Source organism: Triplophysa rosa, linkage group LG6 (genome assembly GCF_024868665.1).
Source record: "Triplophysa rosa linkage group LG6, Trosa_1v2, whole genome shotgun sequence".
NCBI lineage: Eukaryota > Metazoa > Chordata > Actinopteri > Cypriniformes > Nemacheilidae > Triplophysa > Triplophysa rosa.
This window is the reverse complement of record NC_079895.1, coordinates 26042683-26064221: the sequence shown is the minus strand read 5'-3', so window position 1 is coordinate 26064221 and position 21539 is coordinate 26042683. Positions and strand designations below refer to the sequence as shown.

Genomic DNA, 21539 nt, shown 5'->3' with positions numbered 1-21539 from the left:
GAAATAGCACAGCTGAACAACTGTAAAAGAAGGGGGTGCGCTGTGGATTTATACCACAAGAAAAGAGATGATCCTTGCAAAATGGAATGCGGCACAATAATCGTTTTACGTCGATTATTATGTTTTTGTAATTGTTGAAGGCCAAAATTTGACGATTACAATTATTTTCGATTAATTGCACAGCCCTAATTTAAAGCACATCTTTCTTAAAGCTACTTTCTTCCTTTATTTGTTGTGAACAACTCCTATTAGAGAACACAATTCCTTTAATATCAGTGAGTGTTTTGGGCCCGTCCTTTGTTGTTTGATGAACATTATAAACAGAGATCTTTATTATGCTGCTGGCCCTTTAAGAGCTCGCGCAATGTACTGGAACACACGTTTTGTTTCCCAACTGTTTGGTCACGAAACTTAATACCTTTACAAGGTTTCTTTTTAATATGGGAATTTTTACGTTATTTTGTGTTTATATGTCCGTTTCAGAGTAAGAAGGCGCGACAGACAACTCCGTTTAGTATTTTGTGCTCGGAATCTCTGGGCGCGCGCATATCTCAAACAGCCCGCGAGACCTGAAGGCTTTTAGTGATTATTCTTCATGAAAGCTGCATTGATACACGTTTGGCTTCTATCAATTGCGACTTACAAATAAATAGTATTAAGCGTGATGTATAACGTTTTGTATGCTTTGCAGTATTGTTAGAGATCTTTATACAATAGTTCAGTGGTTAAAGTTTAAACACATGTTTCCTGCATTAGTTTCACATGCATGCAATACTTGCAAACACATTTCGTTATGTTTTCTGTTTTGTACCTTAGCCGGGGAAATTCTTGTATTCTGCATATTTATTTCAGTTGCAAGATGCTCTTTTGGTCCTTCGCCTCTTACCCGCGAATTACGTCTTTGGGGGCGGGGGCACTGATAGATAAGTGAAGGAGACAGCAGCGTATTTTTGGAAAGTCGCGTGACTGTTTAAAACACAGATATCACTTAGACGCTTTTAAGGAGAATTAGTTACTGAATATGTCTTTGTTGTTTCTGTCAATCTATCTGCATTCTGGCCATTAACAATGCACTGTCATCACATTATTGAGCGTGATCAAAAGTTGCTGCACTGCTGCTTCAGCTTGCGAAGTGATATGCTCTAACCTGCGCAAGGAAAAGCGCGCTCGTCACGCGCAGCTGACGCATGTGATGGATGGGGCCGGGGGTTCGCGGTACACCATGGGAGTTTCGCGGTTCGTATCGAGGGAGGTGTATCGCGGATCATTCGGTTCGGTTCGAATATCGTTACACCCCTACTACTTTGATGTTAAGTTACTGAAGAACAATGTTTCAAAGACCTTTTCGCCAGCTTTGAATAATAATAAAAAAAAGAATAAATCCGTTGAATTGTAGGCATGCATGGTGACAATGTTTTAAAGAACTTGTTCGCCAACTGGCTAGCGTTAAATACTAGCCTAATACAAAAGTAAATAAATGTGTTGGACTGTAGGCATGTAAGGTGACAATGTTTTAACTAACTTTGTGCCAACTGGCTAGCGTTAAATTGTAATACAAAAATAAATAAATCCGTTGGACTATAGGCATGTACGGTGACAATGGGTGCGTTTATATTTGGCATTAACATGCGACCTGTATCTGGATGTTGTCCACGTACACATTGAAAAGACAAGTGTAAACGCGCTTCTGATCGGAATGTCATCCGATCAGCGTGTCCTGATCAAGAGGTAGTCGAGGACGCATTGTGATCGGATCTCAGTGTAATGTAAACACAATCCAGACAGTTTATCTACATTTACCGGCACAACTTCACAGCAAACCCTGCCCGCTGTCATTAATCTCTCGTCTGTCCGAAGCCTGTCAGACTGCGGAGCAGATGACAAATACAGAGGAAAGTTTACTCTTGCTCACGCACTCTTGCACAGTCGTTCATTTTCCCACAAAATGATCGTGGATGCTTTATTACAGTGTATCATTATTTGCAACCTACAGAGGGCGCATGTCAAATCACACAAGATGTTTTCTTGACCACTTCAGCTTTATCATCACATAGGCTAGCTATTTGTGACTGCCACGAACGGGTTTTACTCGCACACACAGCACCACTGGTGTTTTTAAACGCATCATTTGTTTATTTTCATGTCACAGACACAAATAGCAACACTATACCAGCTTGTTTCCAACATAGGCTACTTGTGTGTGCGTGCGTGCGTGCGCGTGCGTGTGTATTTACTGTAAAGCATACGGCGTAATATACTCTCTGTTTTCCCGCTGTCCCGAGGGCTGCTGCCGTGTCTCGTACCGTCCCCGGAAGACAGAAGCGGCAGCCGCGCAGCTTGAAACGGAGCTCTGAATACACACCGTATATATCATTTACACACAGAAACAAGATTGTATAGTGTTGCTAATAGCTGATGTCAGTAAACACGCTATTTAGGGCGCAGATCAAAGAAATGACGCGCTGTCACTGTCAGCCGAACCAACCCAAATAGATGAGAACGATGTAAGTTGATTATAGTAACTTCGGCCTACTTATGTGATTATTTTATGTGTCTGTGACATGAATAAACAAATGGTGTGATTAAAAACACCATTAAGTGTGTATGTGTTTGTGTGCGTGCGTGCGCACGCGAGTGAAACCCGCCACAGCTCAAGTACAAAAGCTTGTGTCATTTTACAAACGTCCTCTGCTTATACTTTCACATATAAGATCATTAATCGTTTTAACCGCGGTTTACTTCCCACCGCTGCCTCGAGTTCAACATGGCTGCGTATCAAATGTGTAACATGCTCATCCTCCCCGTTATACGTGTTGTGTGAAATCTCCACGCACCGGGGCTATTTTTAAATCGCAGGCTAATTAAAATAATGGGCGGGAAACTATAGAGATCCGATCAGTTATCCAGATTTGGAAGCCACTTGTTGACTAGTGTAAACGCGCTGTGTCCTGATTGTCTGAAGATCCGATCTGCTTGTTCGGATCACCGAGATCGCATGTTAATGCCAAATATAAACGCACCCAATGTTTTAAAGAACTTTTCACCAACTGGTTAACGTTAAATAATAATAACAAAAATGATAAATCCTTGAACTGGAGGCATAAACGGTGGTCATCATTCACTGTTTGTTTGTAAGCGTTGTGAAGAAAAAGAATAGCATCCACTGCTTCAGAGATGTTCTCCTCTCCTTCAGCAGTATTGCGTAGGGGATGTTGATGTATAATATTTATAATATAATCAATATAACATATTTCATACAGTAGCCTATGTTAATACGATTCAATGTTTGCGTTCACTTTCTACGTCCGTCTCCGTCTCGCGCACACACGTGTCGTGCAGCTTCCAAATCATACTCAACTGCGGATAAGCATGAATGGACGAGCTTAACACATGCGCAGAATGTCATACTGTGGACTTGGCTGTCAACTTTTGTTTTGGTAATGTGCTGTATGCGTATGTGGACGTGATGTGCGGACGACCGCAGACCCTCCTGATGACAAAAATTGCATCATGCAGGGGAATCACGATGCCGGCCCAACATCGTGATGGCTGTCAGCCATCGGCGATGGACGATGTCATCGTCTATCAGCCCAACCCTATTACATTCACATGATTCTAGAGTACTGCAGTCATCATGAGTGTTAGAATTTTAGCACTTCTGAAGTCAGTTGGTTTTTTGAATGGGTTTTGGTGATGCCAGAAATAAGGTCTGTGGTTAACACACGCTCAAGATACTTCCATGTTTTTTTCAATGACATACAGTAATGCCTAATGCTCCCCAGAATTGAATGGGATCATTTCACAAAATGGTTCCTTATCGGGGAACATGTGCGTTAGAAAGTTGTTGGTGGTGTCATTGATGTTGAGCGACCATGGTCTTTTAGCCTAAGGTTAGCTCTATCTCTTGCAATTGTATTTAGGCTTCCACTGTTCCACATTCAGGAACATTTTATTTGTGAAGATTATCTTGATGTAAATTATTAAAGTGGACGTCCTGTTCTTCATCATTACATTTCATGGGTTTTTCTACACATAAAATATATATTTTAACTAGGGATGCAACAATACAGCTCACCCAACGTTCAATATGAACCTTGGTTTTTCACCCACGGTTTTTGGTTCGGATGGCTTGGCACATTAAAGTGTATTTTCATTGTTCTATGCTTATGTGACAGGAACAGTAAAAAGTTAAGAAGACAAAAAAACTATTTTACTGAAATTCTCTTTATTTTACTTGACTTATTTTATTATCTTTAAGCAAAAATCAACATTCAACAAATTCCTGGTGTGTTGAATAAATGTAAAGATTTTGGTTTACTGCTCATCAACATGCCAGTAAAATAAGCTTCTTGAAGAGGTTTTGCACATCAGAGTATTTAAAATGACGTAATGCAAAACTTGCGATTGCTGTAATGGAAGTAAACGTGCGCACCGCAGTAACACTACAAACACTAGCGCTCAATGGGAAAGGCCAAAGATAATATATTAACAAGGTGCGCCACTGCCATTGCAATAAATTGGAAGAAATGCAATGCTAAATAGCTGCTTGGAGGCGCTTTTGCTATGACGTAAATAGCTGTCCGAAAGGCCGCTGAGTGGCATGACTTTCGTTAAATGGACTTTGGCATGATGCTTTCTGCATGTGCTGATTTCAACGCGAACTTGCTGCTTTCTTATGCAGTGTATAGATACATTCTTGTTGTGCCAAATTTGGACATTATCACTTTAGTACAACTGGCATACAATAAAGCCAGCTCTCGTCTGTTCTTCAGCATTATACTCGACAACAGCACATTGCTTCTCGTGTTGCAGGCAGCCTCACTTCACCGCCCGACCACCACTCGCTATTAGATATTACTCGTGGGGATGCGTTTATCTATCTCAGCATACAGACAAACACGGACCGAGCCAGTTCACACTGTAATTAAGCGCACAGAAAAAACTCAAAACCGCAATTCACTTACACGTATTGAACCGTGTAGGTCGTAGCGAACTGTTCAATATTATATTGAGAATTGTGGCATCCTAAGTGAACTTCAGGCTAGACCCGTGCATCCTATGTATATATATCAAATAAGAATGTTGTCTTTGTTTTAAAGCACACTGGCTTATTATGTTAAGACTAACATACTCATTAAAAGCCACAATACTTCAATTTCATTGGAACTTGAAATGTTTATATTCTTTAGCCAACTGTTGGACTTTTGACTTCTCACCATGAAGATAGCCCTGCTCCCGACAAAAAATAAACTTACTTTTTAAAGAAATGAATTATTATATTGTTATTTAAACATCTGAATACGTTTTTGGAAAGACTCCTCATGCTATATTCCCTTCTATTATTAGGGCAGCGCTCTGCTAGTGTAGCAGTGACATGTGCAGAGCCGTAATGGCCGCTCATTACAGAGAGGTAATGACAGCAGGGTGAATCTGGAAGAGACCGCCTGGTCGACAACCCCCAGAGAGAGAGAGGACCCTCACAGCCTCATGCTTTAGGGACTGATAGAGATGATGATGATGATGGAACATGGATGTGAAAGATGTGAAGGAGTAAGAGAAAAGGCATTCTGAAGCGGAGGAGAGTCGGGGAGGTGGTAGAGAGATGAGGCAGGTGTGCTGAGGGGCTGTAATCATGTGAACAGTGGTATTTCCGTTCAAATGTCAGTTTTAATGTGCTTGTGTTTGGGTGTACTGCAGTATTGCACTGTAGTCATCCTCACTGCATGTTAACCATTCAGTAGGGCTGTCACAATTATGAAATAATTGTCTCATCGCAATTATTTGACGTCATCGCAATTATTTCAGATAACTGCAATTATTGCGAATCCTTAGAAAACAAGGGTGATTTGCAGTATCTGCTACATTTTACTTTGTCCTTGATCTGCACTCACTGTTACATTCAAATGACATTTCTCCATCATCTGAATTGTATTAGCTTTGTATTTGTTGTTGTTGTTGTTGTTGTTGATTTCTTTTGTTTCCAGACTTGCTGCATCTGCACAGCAAGACCCTCATGTCTAGTTTTAGGGCTCAAGACTCAAGTCTTCTCTATAAGGTCACTCTACAGTAAATAATATTATTTAATTACAAAATGTTCACATTTCTAAAGTATATATTTCCTTCATCGAAAAAAAAAGTATTGTCATTAATAGTTAAATCGTCAAAGCCTTAAAACAGACTAGACATCTGCCCGGTTAACCGAAAATATCTATCACGTGATGCACAACTTGTGAAGTACTGTAAAATGTTGTTGCATCCGAAAGCCAGAGGGCGCTCTCGTGCAGAAACTCCAAATTCGCACTGCAGAAGAAGACCAAAACACACGTAGTTCTAGGAAATGCCTAAGGGCATGTTTTTATCACCGATCCTCAAGCCTCCTCAGGTATTTTCATGATAATAAAGTATATTTATAATGATCATGTTTGACGGGTGTTGCTTTTTTAAATGCACGTTATAAGCGACTCAAACTCGCACTGCTTTTAGATCGAGCAGCATTTCCTACTGATCCCAGAGACGTGCTTCACGGACAAGCTACGCATCAATAAAATAATCGATACCTTGCATTATCGCAGCCAGCTCGGTTTCATCAGGATTTAGTGGTAACCGCGTTTAACCGGGCACATGTCTAAAACAGACAATTAATCGTCATAATCGCAATTATTTAGTAGACTATTAATCGTCAGCCAGATTTCATAATCGTGACAGCTCTACCATTCAGTTTTAAAAGGTTTTGATTTTACACACAATATTGCCAAGCATGCACACAGAGGCGAAAGCAATGACGATAAAGAGTAATGTGGCTATAATGATGTGATGTGTGTAAAATATACCCAAATCCATCCATTTTCTTTATGGCTTATCCTGTGTAAGTAAGGTTGCAGGGATGCTGGAAACTATCCCAGCATATCTCGGTCTGTTGGCAGGGAAACTCCCTGGACATGTGACCAGTGTACAATATACAGTTTGCAATGAATAAACGGAACGCAGAAGGCATTATCGACCATAAGAATACAGAAAAACGTTAGTTCTTTTCCTAGGCTGTGCTGCTCATAAAGGTGTGTTACTGCATCAGATATGTAATTGTGTTCCAACAATAACACCTGCGTTTGCTCTATCTGTTAAGCTACGAAGAGATGTAAATGACATATGATGGTGGTCAATGACAACAACATGATGTCTGTGTGCACTCTCCATCTTTAGGCGTATGGACTGAATGCATGCATGTGCAGATGTGCGATAGAGTTGGTTTGTTTAAAGAGAATTTTGAAAAGAGGAACTTACGAATGTGAAAAAATGTGCTGTTTTTTCTTGCATTACAGGGTGGCATAAGGTTTTACAAATGAAAACCCAGTGTGCTTATGGTGATGCAAGATTATGTGATGATGTGCTGAAAGCCATGCTCAACCTTGACCTGTTTGTGATCTGTGCAGTAGATATATATGAGCTCTGGGGATGGTGTTTGTGAGAGCACATGACCCAGGAGACTGATAGAGATGACATCATGTTCTTTGTCTTTACTTGTTCGAAGTGAGCTCTGTATATTAACACAATATATGAATGCATTGTATGTGTATTAGACACCGGGTGGCGGCAGGCACATATTAAGGACTCTTTGTGTTATTGCTCAGGTGCTATGGAGGAGCTGCACAGTTTGGATCCGCGCCGGCAGGAGTTGCTGGAGGCCAGATTTCTGGGTGGAGTCAGTGGCAACACAGTGGGCAGCACCGGCAGCGCCAGTGGAGGAACCAAAGTTGGTGGCCGAGTTTATTATCAAACGTGCACCAGCATTTAAAAGCAATACATCGAGAGTTAAAGCAGCAGAAAATAATTTCAGTGTGGTTTAGTTTCGTGTTTTAATGGAAGTATGGGGCAGGTGTACAGTCAGTGGAGCACATACAGTTTTAAAAGCAAAACCATAACATTTAAAGCACCATTTACTAGGGATTTAACGATTCACCGTGAGCCGGTTGAAAATCGGTTATAATGAGTGACGATTCAAATCGGTTGAGGTGTGAACTGAATCGCAATACATTCTTTGAACAGCAGGGGCCGCTATTTTCACTGCAAATCTAAACGTGGACATGCTGATATTTCTTAAATGCAAAAAATCCAAGAAAAGCTCAGACAGTATTAGTTTGTTTATATTAAAGAGACTTTTTTATTATTAATTTGTTATAAAATTGCAGTTTAGTTTTGTTATTTGAAATAAAACATTATTTTATTATACAAAGAAACGTGAAGCATTTAAGAAATAATGCAAGGGAAAGTTGTTCATTTCTAATTTGTTTCAACTCATTTTGTAAAAATAAATCGTGAGTAAATCGTGAATAAATCGCATCGTGAGATCAGAATCGTGACTCGCATCGCATCGTGAGCTGAGTGAATTGTTACATCCCTACCATTTACCCAAGATTTGAACATCGTAAGTTTAGTCTTGAACAGCAATTTACACATTTGCTTTTACATTCCGAGTCAGATTTCACATTCGGATGAAGTCAGTGGTCATCGGCGATGTGAGGTTTTCGTGATTATGCAACCGGCCTTTAAGTTGTCAAATCATTTATTCATATTTAGCACCTGGTGCCTGAATGATAGCTCGTATTCTTCTGCCTCGACTCATTTGCATTGATTCATGTAAATGAATGTGTAAGCAATGTTATGTCTGTCTTCTGTGCAGACCTTGACAAACAACGAATGCTCCAATCACAGTTTTGGCAGTCTGGGCTCCTCCAGTGATAAAGAGTCAGAGGTGAGTAAACGTTCAGTTCTCTTTTCTAAATCACTTTCATTAGAATCGGACGTACTGTGATGCATTAAATCAACCTTTACCATAGAAGAAGAGGTCTTGTTGTGTTATTTAATTTGTTATTACAGACTTTATAATTAAAGACTTGATCATGCTGCCTTCACATCGCATTTCAATGCCGTAATGAACGTTCAAAATGAAGTAAAGAGCTGGATTAGTAAGTGTTTGTTTCGGTTTCTTACATCATGTTGCATCACTATAAGTTTAGAGGAGTATATTTATCAGGCAGGTTAGTGGGGCGGTTTATTTGACAGTTTGAGATTATCAGCAGTTGCCGATAATTTGACTAGACACTAAAATTCAGTCATTTAAATTCTAAATTCTTATTAATGGATACGAATTAAATGTGTAAATATCACACGAGATGTGACGGTAGGAACGTTTCACATCACGGTTATAGTCGGTGCTTAATTTGTGCCGGATCCGGCACCTCCGAAATCCGATCAGGCACATCATTTGGCAGATCCCGCTCCTCAAGCGCTAATGGAAAACGTTCTTGCTGACCTGTTGCTGACCTCCATATATTTCAGTAAAAGCACGTATAACAATTATATTGAGAATAATTATTTTATTTTGATAATGAACAGGCTGTCAAGATTTATGGTCAAACAGATATGATTATGAGTACGTCATTAAATACTGCAAAGTTAACTAGCCTACTTTTAGCTAGTCGTGTACACACTTGCACTAAAAACAGAACATTGTGCTTTTGCAATATAAAGAAAGCATTTAGAATGCGCTCTGTCATCTCCTATTTGTGGAGCGCAGCGCCTCACAAACTGAACCAAACTCGGCAGCATATTGTCACAGTTTTTTTCCCCTTTCGTTTTGTTAATCTTAATTGTCAAATATTTCGTGTATATACATATATATAATTTCGATTGCAAAAAACAGTGTGCGTGGCTTTCGTTTTTCTCTGCGATTTGATTGGATGTATAAAACAGCTGTTACATTTTGAAATTGAACTGGCAGCAGACTGACAGATGAAGGGGAGGAGTTAACGGATACTCCGCCCAAGCCCTCTAACATACGTCATTTTCAGATTTTATTAGGATTTTATGAAGATTATGAGGGTACACTAATTTTAAAAAGACAATGATCCACATTGATAAACTATTTACAATAAACGCTGCAATATTTCATGAATAAATAGGCATTGTAAAAAAAGAATTCTTTTACTACTTTTATCTACTTTAAGGACAAGTATAATGAATATAATGGCTCCGCTTAAAAACAAAGAGTCCAATAAACAATACACATGAAAGAAGGAAAGCCTCTTTTTAGCAGAATACATTTCTCTGTCTCACTGTAAGTTCTCACCAAATAGAAGATGCAAATTCAGATTGCTCCCACACAAAATGTATGCTCGCTGTTTAGACTCATCTCCACATAGATATTTTATCTCTGGTTCAGTCGTTTGCATTGCATGCGTACATTTTTGGCATTGCTGCTTTTATTTGAACACTGAGCTTCTGTAGCTTAAAACATTAAAATCAAGTTTAAATAAGCGGCTGCAGGGTTAATTATAAAATAAAGACTTGCTGCAGATGTACTGAAGCATTAGCTCCAAACTGAGATGGGTAATGGACTGTGACCTTTCTAACTGCTCACGGTTCAGTCCTAATGCGAGCTGTTAATAACTCGGTTCGTAGTTCAGCGGAGGGTTTCGACGTTCTGCTGTGCTTCCTTTGAATCTAAGCGTTATAAAGATATCGATGCTGGTGTGTCAGTGTGACTCAGGCCGATGGGAAATGTTCTCTGTAATGAAGCTGTGATTGTGCACGTGTGCTGAGGGCTGTGAGTCTGCCTCATAGAGGATGCTGTGTCACCCGTGTGTGTGTTCAGGTTTAGTAGCAGCCTCAAGCTGGGTTGGCATCTGTTGTGACCCCCGATAGTTAAACCATCAGCGGGCACACACACACATTCGTTAAGAGTCATAGTAAAGAACATTGTCCTCCCCTCCCCCTGCACAACACACCTGCTGTGCCATAAATCAGACCACGGGAGGAGAAAGCCAATGGAGCGACTTAGAGGAAGTGAAGGAGGCGGTTGCAAATAAACTCCTTTCATGTGGCTGTGAGCTGCTTATTATGGCAAATGTCAGACTCCTAGATGCCTCAGACACACGCACGCATCTGTCACACACACACACTCCCATTACAACAGACTCCCAACAAAACCTCTATAACCGCTCCTCAGGCTTCATTCACTACATTGCCCATAATCCCCTGCACATTAATCACATACCACCACACCTGCAGTCTGAAGCATGGGACTCACTGGATGCAGTGCCGTTTGCATATCTGTTGTAGATTTGAATCTATATGTCGACATTCTACATGTTTAATGAATAGCAGATTGGTAATATGCAGGGCTGTACAGTGCATATGTCGCACATGCTGCGAAAAAAAAGCTAAATGCTACTAAAACAAATGCTAAATAAGTGCTAAGAATAAATGTAATAGTGTAGCATGCGTGCGATACAGTTTGGCAGGTGCATTAGACAGAGCCGCTTGTTTTTTGCAATTAAAACTTGTTCTCCGGCTGCATCGAGTCCATTGATCTAGAGCCCTATGATCTGTGCGATGTAGGAAAACATTGAAGGAATCACGAAAGCGCAATTCTACTAACGTTGTTTAAATATGTCATCTGCTTGTTCTGCATGTCTATGAGTGAATGAGTTACACTTTAACATGTTACAAGCGTGACACTTGTGGATTTGCCTGTATCTTATTATACGAGGACATGAACACATGAACTTCATCCACAGAGTTGTTCTGAGTTTATTTTACAAGCATTTCACGGTTTGAGTGAAGCTACTGTCAAACACATTGAAACTCAAGCGTCTTCGAGACGGCCCGCCAAAATAAAAGTCCACTCAATTTGAACCTGATGATAAAATAATTAATTTTGAAAATGTATAAACTGTAGTAAACACTATAGTATACTTTAATATTTACTATGGTAAGGTTCAAATATATTATAGTACACACGAATTTGACTGCAGTTTAATGTAATAAATACTACAGTATGCAGTATTTTTATGCACAAATGTATTTACTACTGTATACTTAAGCATTGAAAATACAGAACTCAGAAAAATAAAAAACGAATTTGGGGAAAACTAAAAATGATATGGCCCTAATTTCTGTCCTTTTTCAGTTACCTGTCTATCTATGTGATGACCTGCACTTGTGTTTTTTTAAAGATGACAACAGACGTATACTTGTGCTACAACTGTTCGGCCTGTGCAACATAATTGAAACCTCTGTAGCACCGGTGCTGTGTGCAAAAAAAGTTAACGTACAGTCCTGGGAATATGAAACGTTTTTTTCTTCATGTTGTAAAAGCTAACAGAGCAAGTTCAGATGTCTGTGTGGGTTATTTATTTATTCGCTGCATTGAAATATTTTCTATTTTTTGTCGCAGCTAGAGTTTTAGCTGCGAGTAATTGCATCACAGCGGTGGTAGATGTTCTCTTTCATTTGGGTTGCTTTTTCTGAGCTCGTGGTCATCGCGACCCAAAAGTGCCAGATCGGAGCACGCAGAGCATCAATATCAGCCCGTGCCGACACGTTTGGACCGCTGTGTCATTCTGTCATTGTCACCGAGGGCTAATTATAAACACCAGCCGCCTCGGCTCCTGGCCCACTCGCATCTAAAGCATCTTCTCTTCTTTTCCCTTTTCCTTTCTCGTCCATCTCTCTCTGTTGCAGGGATCTGATGGGAAAAGAGGAAGCTCTCCCGCGTATTCAGTAAGTCTGTCTGTCTCCGTCTCTTTTTCTGTCCCTCTCATGTCCTGAAATAAGCCATAATGATGATATCGGGGGCTTTGGGGTCGGGCACATCAGCTGTCCTCTGTTTGAAGAGACGTGATGTGCTTCCAGAAACACACTGGTCGAGCCCACACGAGACTTTATCATTTCTTCATTTGTGGCTTCCCATGAAGCTTTGCTTATAAGAGCACTAATATGAAGAGACTGTATATGAGACCAGCGATCTATTTCCTGACATTATATTTCACCGTTTTAAAGAAATTTGAATGAACATGTATAATTTCCGAGGCTTGTATGTAGGACACCGTTGATCTCCTGCACTATGTACGGTATTGAAAATCTGTAGTTTGGTGGCAGACGTGGAGGTTTCAAAGCAAGCCAGTGAGCGGGAGAAGTTCTGTCTGATCAGAATGCAAAGATGCCCTTGGCAGCACAGCCCTCTTTGTCTGAGCTGAAGCGAGCAGGATATTTCTGCATCCTTTCCCCAGAGAGAGAGAGACAGGGAGAGAGAGAGACAGAGAGAATAGAGCGTGATTATGGCCCCAGATTATCCACTCACAGTGACATTAGGCCGGTCATTTAGACTGAAGAGTCATTAAATAGTGTTTGAGGACACACAATGTGTATCGTCTTACTCCGGTCTGATATTGAAAGATTGTACGGAGACTATGAATTTAAATGTGCTGCTCGCTCGCTGCTTGCTGAGACCAGCATTATTGCACGGAGCGCAGAATAAGACGTGAATAAATTCATAAACCTTTCGTAATCTCTCTCTTGTAGACTCCCGAAAAGAAGCACTCGGAATCATCACGGAGCAGGAAGAGGAAAGCGGACAACCAATCAGAAAGCAGCCAGGGTAAATACTCTTCTCTTGCATTCTCTCTTTCCCTCTCTTTCACTTTCTGGATTGTTCTTTAGTTTATCTTCTGCTCTAACCATTTTGTATATTTTTATTTTCTCTTTTATTGCAGGGAAATCTATCGTTCGGGGACCCAAAATTAGTGATTATTTTGATGTGAGTATCTGTCAGTGTATGCTGCTCCTACACATTGACATGGACGGTGGTATTAAAATGTATTATTTAAATACAAAATGGCACTGCAAATGAGGGTTAGGGTAACACTGCCCCCCCCCAAAAAAAATGAAAACGTAATAAGTAAACTGTCCACATACATATTTTCTCCTTTATCTTATCTTTAAATGGGTGTATTCGTAACCTTTAGTTGGGTTTAACACGTTTGACTTAAATGGATGAATTGGTGTGTGCATATATTTAAGAGAAATATGCAAATACAATATAATTAGCCCTTGAAATTCACTGGGAAAATATATGATGTTAAATTCTTAAAAAAAAAATCTATAACTTTAGTAAACAAGTAATATTGCACTCATCCAGGCTATATTTAAAATAAATTGTTTCTGTTTATATTAGAGATGGACGGATTTATCGGTCAATAATCGGTGTCTGATGATAAAAGCAGTTTTTCACACGGATGATAGTTTTCAAACAGCCAATGATTAGGGCCGATATATCTTGCCATTTAAAAAAACAACAACAGAAAGATGCAATGAATTTGTGCCCTGTAGATAGAAAATGAAAAAAGAAGATATTTTGAAAAATGTTGTTAACTTCCCCCCATTGTGTCCATACAATAGAAGTGAATGGGTGCCGCTGCGGTTCGGTTACCAACTTTCTTCGAAAAATCTTTGTGTTCTGCAGGAGGAAGTCATACAGGTTTAAAATGACAAGAGGGCGAGTAAAAGATGACAGGGGTCCTCGTCTAGCGCGTGGTTACCCTTAAAAAACGGTGGGAAAGTAGCGCTGCGGGATGGAAAATCACATTGTCAGAAGGCCGGGCCGGTCACTGTAGCTTTGCTTGCAGTACGCACATGTATTTTGTGCCGTTATTAGCGTGTTCTGTACAGTAATGAAAACAGGTCACACCACAACAAAATGTGCACTCGCACAAATGCTCCCAAATATATTTTGAGGTCACACAGGTGAACTTTCACTTTAAATAACTAAGTAAGTTGATGTTCAATATTATTAGTCATCATATGAATTAATAACGTTCAAGAAAGAAATGATCATTTAATCTTTAGGATCGGTATCGGCAAATATCACTTCAAATAATCGGCTATCGGTATCAGTGGAGAAATTTAGTATCGGTGCATCTCTAGTGTATATTGTATATCGTAATTTGAACGGCTCAAATACAAGGTATCACGGGGTAAACTGTCACATAAAGAAAAGCAGGTTCTGTCAGGTTTCTAATTATTCATGTTCTGTGTGTGTAGTTTCAGGGTGGTAACGGGTCCAGTCCAGTAAGAGGTCTACCACCTGTCATTCGTTCACCCCAGAACTCACATTCCCATTCTACACCAGGATCCAGTGTACGACACACACACGCCTCTGTCTCCCTTTACTTCACACTTTGTTTTGATGATGTAAAGTTCTGTAACCGTGTGTTTCAGACGCGGCAAAGCAGCTCATCACCCACCAGTCTGTGTTTTGGAGACTCTGTGATTTCCTGTAAACAGATGGCAGTCAAGAGTGTTCAGGTGAGAACCCATGAGTGAGAACACACCAGTCCAGACTGTTACTGAAGTGATCACAAATGCATCTGTGAACAACATTGGCAACAGACAGGAAAGCTATTTGCACTGAAAAGTGGTTTGATCAGAAAGAAGTTAAGACTGCATGCAGACGTATGCGGAAACCTTGTTCAGTGTAATGAATCGCTACACAGCAGTGACTTAAGTGCTTTAAAACGCTACACCTTTAAAGTACACATTTAGTGTCGATATATTACACATACTACTGCTACACTATGTACTGTACAGCACTTACGTGGAAAAAATGTGAAACTTTTTTTAAGCACAATTTAAAGGAGTAGTTCACTTTTAAAATACATTTTCATGATAATTTACTCACCCCCATGTCGTCCGAGATGTTTATGTATTTGTTTCTTTAGTCGAAAAGAAATGAAGGTTTTTGATGGAAACATCCAGGATTTTTCTCCATATAGTGGACTTCAATGGACTCCAAACGGTTGAAGGTCAAAATGACAGTTTCAGTGCAGCTTCAAAGGTGCAGCTTTAAACGATACCAGACGATGAATAAGGAATAACTCGCACGTTCAACTTGTAAACACTGACTCGGTACTTCCGCCTACGTCAAGCGTGACCTTTTCAACTTATGCATTACGTGAAGTCATGAACGCGCATCGCAGAACAGAGCAAGGCGAGCATTTGTGTTTATAAAGCATATACATTTTAATTTGTTTGAAAATGGCCGATCGTTTCGCTAGATAAGACCTTTATTCGTCGTCTGGTATCGTTAAAGCCCTTTGAAGCTGCACTGGAACTGTCATTTTGACCTTCAACCGTTTGGAGTCCATTGAAGTCCACTATATGGAGAAAAATCCTGGATGTTTCCATCAAAAACCTTCATTTCTTTTCGACTAAAGAAACAAATGCATACACATCTTGGACGACATGGGGGTGAGTAAATGATCATGAACATTTATTTTGAACTTTCTGAGTGCAAGAACGTTTATCTGCTGTGTTTTTCTTTGTTCTTATGTGAACAATGAACATAAATATAAATTCCACCTTTGCTTTAATAGTTTTGTCCCATCTTGTGTTTGAATACTGGTTTGGTTCCTGCAGACCGAGATGACACTGGTCAAACTGGCCACTATAGAGAGCAATAAGAACCTGGACCTGGAGAAGAAGGAGGGCAGGATAGACGACCTGTTGAGGGTAAGATCAGAGGAAGAGAGTATAGACAAGATGTTATACAAATCTTTCATTCTGTTTGGGCAGTTGCCGTTTATTCGCAGTAAACCATAAGAAACTTACCTGGCCAATATCATTATCCTTGTTACTGTTTACATGTCAGGGACTTTTTCTCGTAAAAAAGTGCGACCGTGTCCTTGGTTTTCCCCAAATGGTTTTACCAAAGTAATTTCTCCTCTTCTCTGCAGGCAAACTGTGATCTTAGAAGACAGATCGACGAACAACAGAAGCTTCTAGAAAAGTACAAAGAGCGTTTAAACAAGTGCATCACCATGAGCAAGAAGCTGCTGATTGAGAAGGTGAAGAAATCTGTGCGTTAGCTTCTAACCTGTAAACGTGATCTCGTACATGAGTGTGTATTAGGGTTTTTTACCTCATTGTTCAAAATGATTGTGTGTAGTTTCAACATTTACCCACAGGCATTTCATCTCTTACCTCTTTTAAAAGAGTATGAAGCCGTTTGTGAAGGTATGTGTTTGTTTGCCCAGAGCACGCAGGAGAAGCAAGCGTGTCGAGAGAAGAGCATGCAGGATCGACTGCGTTTGGGTCACTTCACCACTGTGAGACACGGAGCCTCATTTACAGAGCAGTGGACAGACGGCTACGCCTTCCAGAACCTTGTGAAGTAAGACACTAACTGTGCATCTGATGCTGTCGCGTGTGCATGTTTTGTGGGAATATAGTGCTTTGAATATGGCGCACAAGTTGACTGGACTGGTGTTTTTGCTTCCTCGTTCACCCTTAACCTTAGACGTGTTTTCTACAGCATAATGTCACATGAGTTTGAATCGCACGAGTGAATGATGACAAAGCTTTTATTTTGTGGGCGAACAGACTCTAAGTTGGTTTCTTGCACGTTTGGACTGTTGTTGTTGTTGTGTGTGTGTATAGACAGCAGGAATGGATCATTCAACAGCGTGAAGAAATCGAGAGGCAGCGGAAGCTGTTAGCCAAGAGAAAACCTTCATCAGCCAGCAGCTCACAGTCTCCCAGCACAAACTCTGAGCCGAAACAACGCAAGACTAAAGCTGTGAACGGCTCTGAGAACGACCCGTTCGTCAAGCCCAGCCTTCCTCAGCTGTGAGTACCTGCAGCACTGTTTCAAGTGGCTGTTTGTGGAGCTGTTCCCAGACATGACCTACCCATACATAAATCCCATTAACTTGCTGTAAAATTGCCAGATTCATTTACCGGTAAAGGTACCGCATCTGTTATCTGCACACGCAGTGATTTTTTTTCTTTATAGGTAAAGCTGCCATCCACATGGAAATTAACAGAAGTTCTTCTATATTTTTGTATAGATATAACCAGAATATCAGATTTTCACAAATCCTAAAAATAGACAAATAGAAGCACATTTTATACTATTATGCTTATGCAGAGTTATTATAGTTTAGTTTTAATTAGCTTTTATTTTTCGATTTTATGTTCATTTTAGTTCCATTTTTAGTTATTTTGTTTTATGGTTTTGTCATTTTATAATTCATTTGTTTATTTTTTATTTCGCTGTATAAGATTAATTTTCGTTTTTTTTTATTATAATCTTAGCGCTTTAAACATATTTCCGTTTATTTAAGAGGCAACATTTCAATTATTCATCTAGTTTCAGTTTTTCCAGTCATTTTTAGGCCAATATATTTTTTTATTTCAATGAACAGATTAGTTTTCAAAGTTTTAATTTGAGTCAACTAAAATAACCTCGGCAGGAAAGACTGATAACGTTAGCGTTGTGCAGCAGTAACTGTGTTTAAACCTTTCTGGTTAAATTTCTTACCAAAACTGAAAAAGAAAAATGTAATGGCGGTGAAGGAAGGTCCAGTTGACAATGTGATTGCAGTCCTGACCTTCTCTTGTTGTCGTGACTGTCCTGCAGGTTAACATTAGCTGAATATCATGAGCAGGAGGAGATCTTCAAACTCAGACTCGGACATCTCAAAAAGGTCAGTTGAAAGCGAAGATCTCATGTTTTATTTGAAATGAAAAGTTGGGTGTTTCTATGATACTTCTTCCTGTTTTAGTGACAGACGACTAGTTTTGATTTGGCAGTAAAACATGCATCAAATATTAGTAATACTTACATTTTGCATTTAGTGTAAAGTTGTAATAGGTTTTTGTTACATGAAACCCTTTTAATGAAATTCCTCCTCATGTTTTTACCACTTCGACATTTATCTTTTCGCAGATGCTTCTCCATCGTTTCTCTCTCTATTAAAGGGATAGTTCAGTCAATAAATGAAAATTCTGTCATCATTTACTCACCTTCGAGTTGTTCCAAATCTGTATACATTTCTTTGTTCTGATGAATACAGAGAAAGATATTTGGAAGAATGCTTATAACCAGACAGATTTTGCCCCCCCATTGACTCCCATAGTAGGATAAAAAATGTTTGCTGTCCTACATTCTTCAAAATATCGTCTTTTGTGCTCAACACAACAAAACAAAAGATAACTTACTTTTTCCTACTATGGGAGTCAATGGGGGGCAAAATGTGCCTGGTTATAAGCATTCTTCCAAATGTCTTTCTCTGTGTTCATCAGAACAAAGACATTTATACAGATTTGGAACAACTCGAGGGTGAGTAAATGATGACAGAATTTTCATTTTTGGTTGAAGTGTCCCTTTAAGAATTGCCTAGTGAAACAAGTTTGAACATTTTTGTTTTGTTCCTGTGTTTGTAGGAGGAGGCAGAGATTCAGGCTGAGCTGGAGAGGTTGGAAAGGGTGCGAAATCTTCACATTCGAGAGCTGAAGAGAATAAACAATGAAGACAGTTCACAGTATGTACTGACACTATGATGACATCACCTTTGACCCCTGTTTGTTTGTTTAATTCAGTTTTATATAGATAACCGCTGTTTAATCAGTTTACTCATACTCTACACCTATATATACATAATATATAAATTTTTTCTTGTAATCTGAATGTTTTTTAGGTTTAAGGACCACCCCACTCTGAATGAACGCTATCTGCTGTTACACCTGCTGGGCAGAGGAGGCTTCAGTGAGGTCTACAAGGTATCTTAAATTCACCACATTCATAACAGAGAGGAGAAAACGCTGACCCTTGGGTGCATGACTCATTTCACCATTCTGCTCTTCAGGCATTTGACTTGATCGAGCAACGGTACGCTGCTGTGAAAATTCATCAGCTCAACAAAAACTGGAGAGAGGAGAAGAAAGAGAATTATCACAAGTATGTTGGAGAGTGTGTTTCCATGTCGATTGATATTCTGCACAGAATGTCTGGAAGTCTAGTCCATCCGTCTCTGATGAGGCTGGCTGCCTGGGTCTCACCTCTGTTGCCCATGGTAACCTCTGCATCTCTCTTCTGCACAGACACGCCTGTCGGGAATACCGAATACATAAACAGCTGGATCATCCCAGAATAGTAAAACTGTACGATTACTTTTCACTGGACACAGACACGTGAGTTCATCCGCGTTAGTTTTACCCACAAAACGTCAAAACATTTCAGTGCCAACAGTAAGAATGACGTGATGTTTTTTTCTTTTCCCGCAGGTTTTGTACAGTTTTGGAATACTGTGAAGGAAATGATTTGGATTTCTACTTGAAGCAAAACAAGCTCATGTCTGAGAAAGAAGCTCGGTCTATCGTCATGCAGATCGTTAACGCTTTTCGATACCTGAACGAGATCAAGCCGCCCATAATACACTACGACCTCAAACCCGGTGAATCCACGCGTTCTAACACACACATTCTACTCGGGTGGTTTTGTAAGGTTCATTGTTGGCTTGTTGAGTTTGTGTCACGATGTCTGTTTGTGTGATTGCGCGTAGGGAATATTTTACTGGTTGATGGAACAGCATGTGGAGAGATCAAGATCACAGATTTTGGGCTGTCTAAAATCATGGATGATGACAACTATGGAGTAGATGGAATGGACCTGACATCACAGGGGGCGGGCACTTACTGGTAACACAGTCGCACAAACACATTTTATCAAGTGATTTTCCTTTGCATGTGTGGATTAATTGTATCATCTTGTGGCTGTAAGGTACCTGCCCCCCGAGTGTTTTGTGGTGGGCAAAGAACCTCCAAAGATCTCCAATAAGGTGGACGTTTGGTCTGTCGGGGTCATATTTTTCCAGTGCCTCTATGGAAGAAAGGTGAGAAGGAATTCCTAGAAAGGTCTGTGATGGGGCCATGCTTCTGAAATTAAGATCCTTCTCAGTGTCACATTGTGTGTCACAGAATACAGATATTCTTACATTTTTATTCACAAACTTTCAGGGGATTTCTCAGCTGGTTGAGAGGTAGACTGACACCGTGTCTACACTGGATGCGACGCGACACGACATACGGCTTGTTCTAATGGGATTGTTGCGTCGCACCGCATCCAGTTTGGTCAAATTAAAATGATAATGGGTTCTAATGCGTTCAATTGTCTTTTGTCGCGTTCCGTCCGGTGTAGACACGGTTTCAGAGACAGATGTTCATACCAGATTAAATTTATCCTCAGTGTCTCTAAATGTGTGGCTTCTTTGAGGGCTATAATAATGCATTATTTAGTGTGTCTGTAAAACAAGAGCCTGGTTCAGTTTAAATGACTGCCAATAAAAATATAGCCCCCCAGTGTGCACAACACCCGCAGAGATGATTGCAACTCCCTAATGTTCACTTATTAGCCACAACAAAAGTGAGTCACAGTCAAGTGCATTCCATTCTATCCACTCTCCATTTGCAGGTGTTTAAAACCTTTGCAGATTGAGTAAACTATCTTAAAGGGATAGTTCATCCAAAAATGAAAAATCTGTCATCATTTACTCACCCTCAGGTTGTTTCAAACCTGTATACATTTCTTTGTTCCAATGAACACAGAGGAAGATATTTCGAAGAATGTTAGCCATTTTCAGTTCTGGGACATCATCCACTACCATAGTAGGAACCATAGTAGTACCATGAACTCATAATGAGATATTTTGAAAAATGTAGGAAAACAAAGTGTTCTCGGGCACTTTTGACTACCATTTAATTCTTCCTACTATGGTTGTCAATGATGTCCCGGAACTGAAAACCACTAACATTCTTCCAAATATCTTTCTTTGTGTTCATCGGAACAAAGTCATTTATACAGGTATGAAATGACATGGGGGTGAGTAAATGATGACAGAATTTTCATTTTTTGGATGAACTGT

At 39.9% G+C, this 21539-nt stretch overlaps 1 protein-coding gene across 2 annotated transcripts in view; it reads left to right on the top strand.

Annotated features, from left to right (window-relative positions):
* tlk1a (tousled-like kinase 1a) overlaps window positions 1-21539 on the top strand; it is a 31772-nt gene that overhangs the window by 8030 nt on the left and 2203 nt on the right. The window contains exons 2-20 of one of the 2 annotated variants that reach the window (XM_057336237.1): window positions 7629-7750; window positions 8678-8749; window positions 12523-12561; window positions 13363-13438; window positions 13554-13597; window positions 14881-14976; window positions 15058-15144; window positions 16255-16347; window positions 16572-16682; window positions 16872-17008; window positions 17275-17463; window positions 18257-18323; window positions 19063-19160; window positions 19317-19398; window positions 19485-19576; window positions 19720-19809; window positions 19903-20072; window positions 20181-20316; window positions 20399-20510. In XM_057336237.1, coding sequence (XP_057192220.1) covers window positions 7629-7750; window positions 8678-8749; window positions 12523-12561; window positions 13363-13438; window positions 13554-13597; window positions 14881-14976; window positions 15058-15144; window positions 16255-16347; window positions 16572-16682; window positions 16872-17008; window positions 17275-17463; window positions 18257-18323; window positions 19063-19160; window positions 19317-19398; window positions 19485-19576; window positions 19720-19809; window positions 19903-20072; window positions 20181-20316; window positions 20399-20510 — 1913 coding nt within the window. The remainder of the gene's footprint in view (window positions 1-7628; window positions 7751-8677; window positions 8750-12522; window positions 12562-13362; window positions 13439-13553; window positions 13598-14880; window positions 14977-15057; window positions 15145-16254; window positions 16348-16571; window positions 16683-16871; window positions 17009-17274; window positions 17464-18256; window positions 18324-19062; window positions 19161-19316; window positions 19399-19484; window positions 19577-19719; window positions 19810-19902; window positions 20073-20180; window positions 20317-20398; window positions 20511-21539) is intronic. The other variant, XM_057336238.1, reaches the window with a different exon arrangement.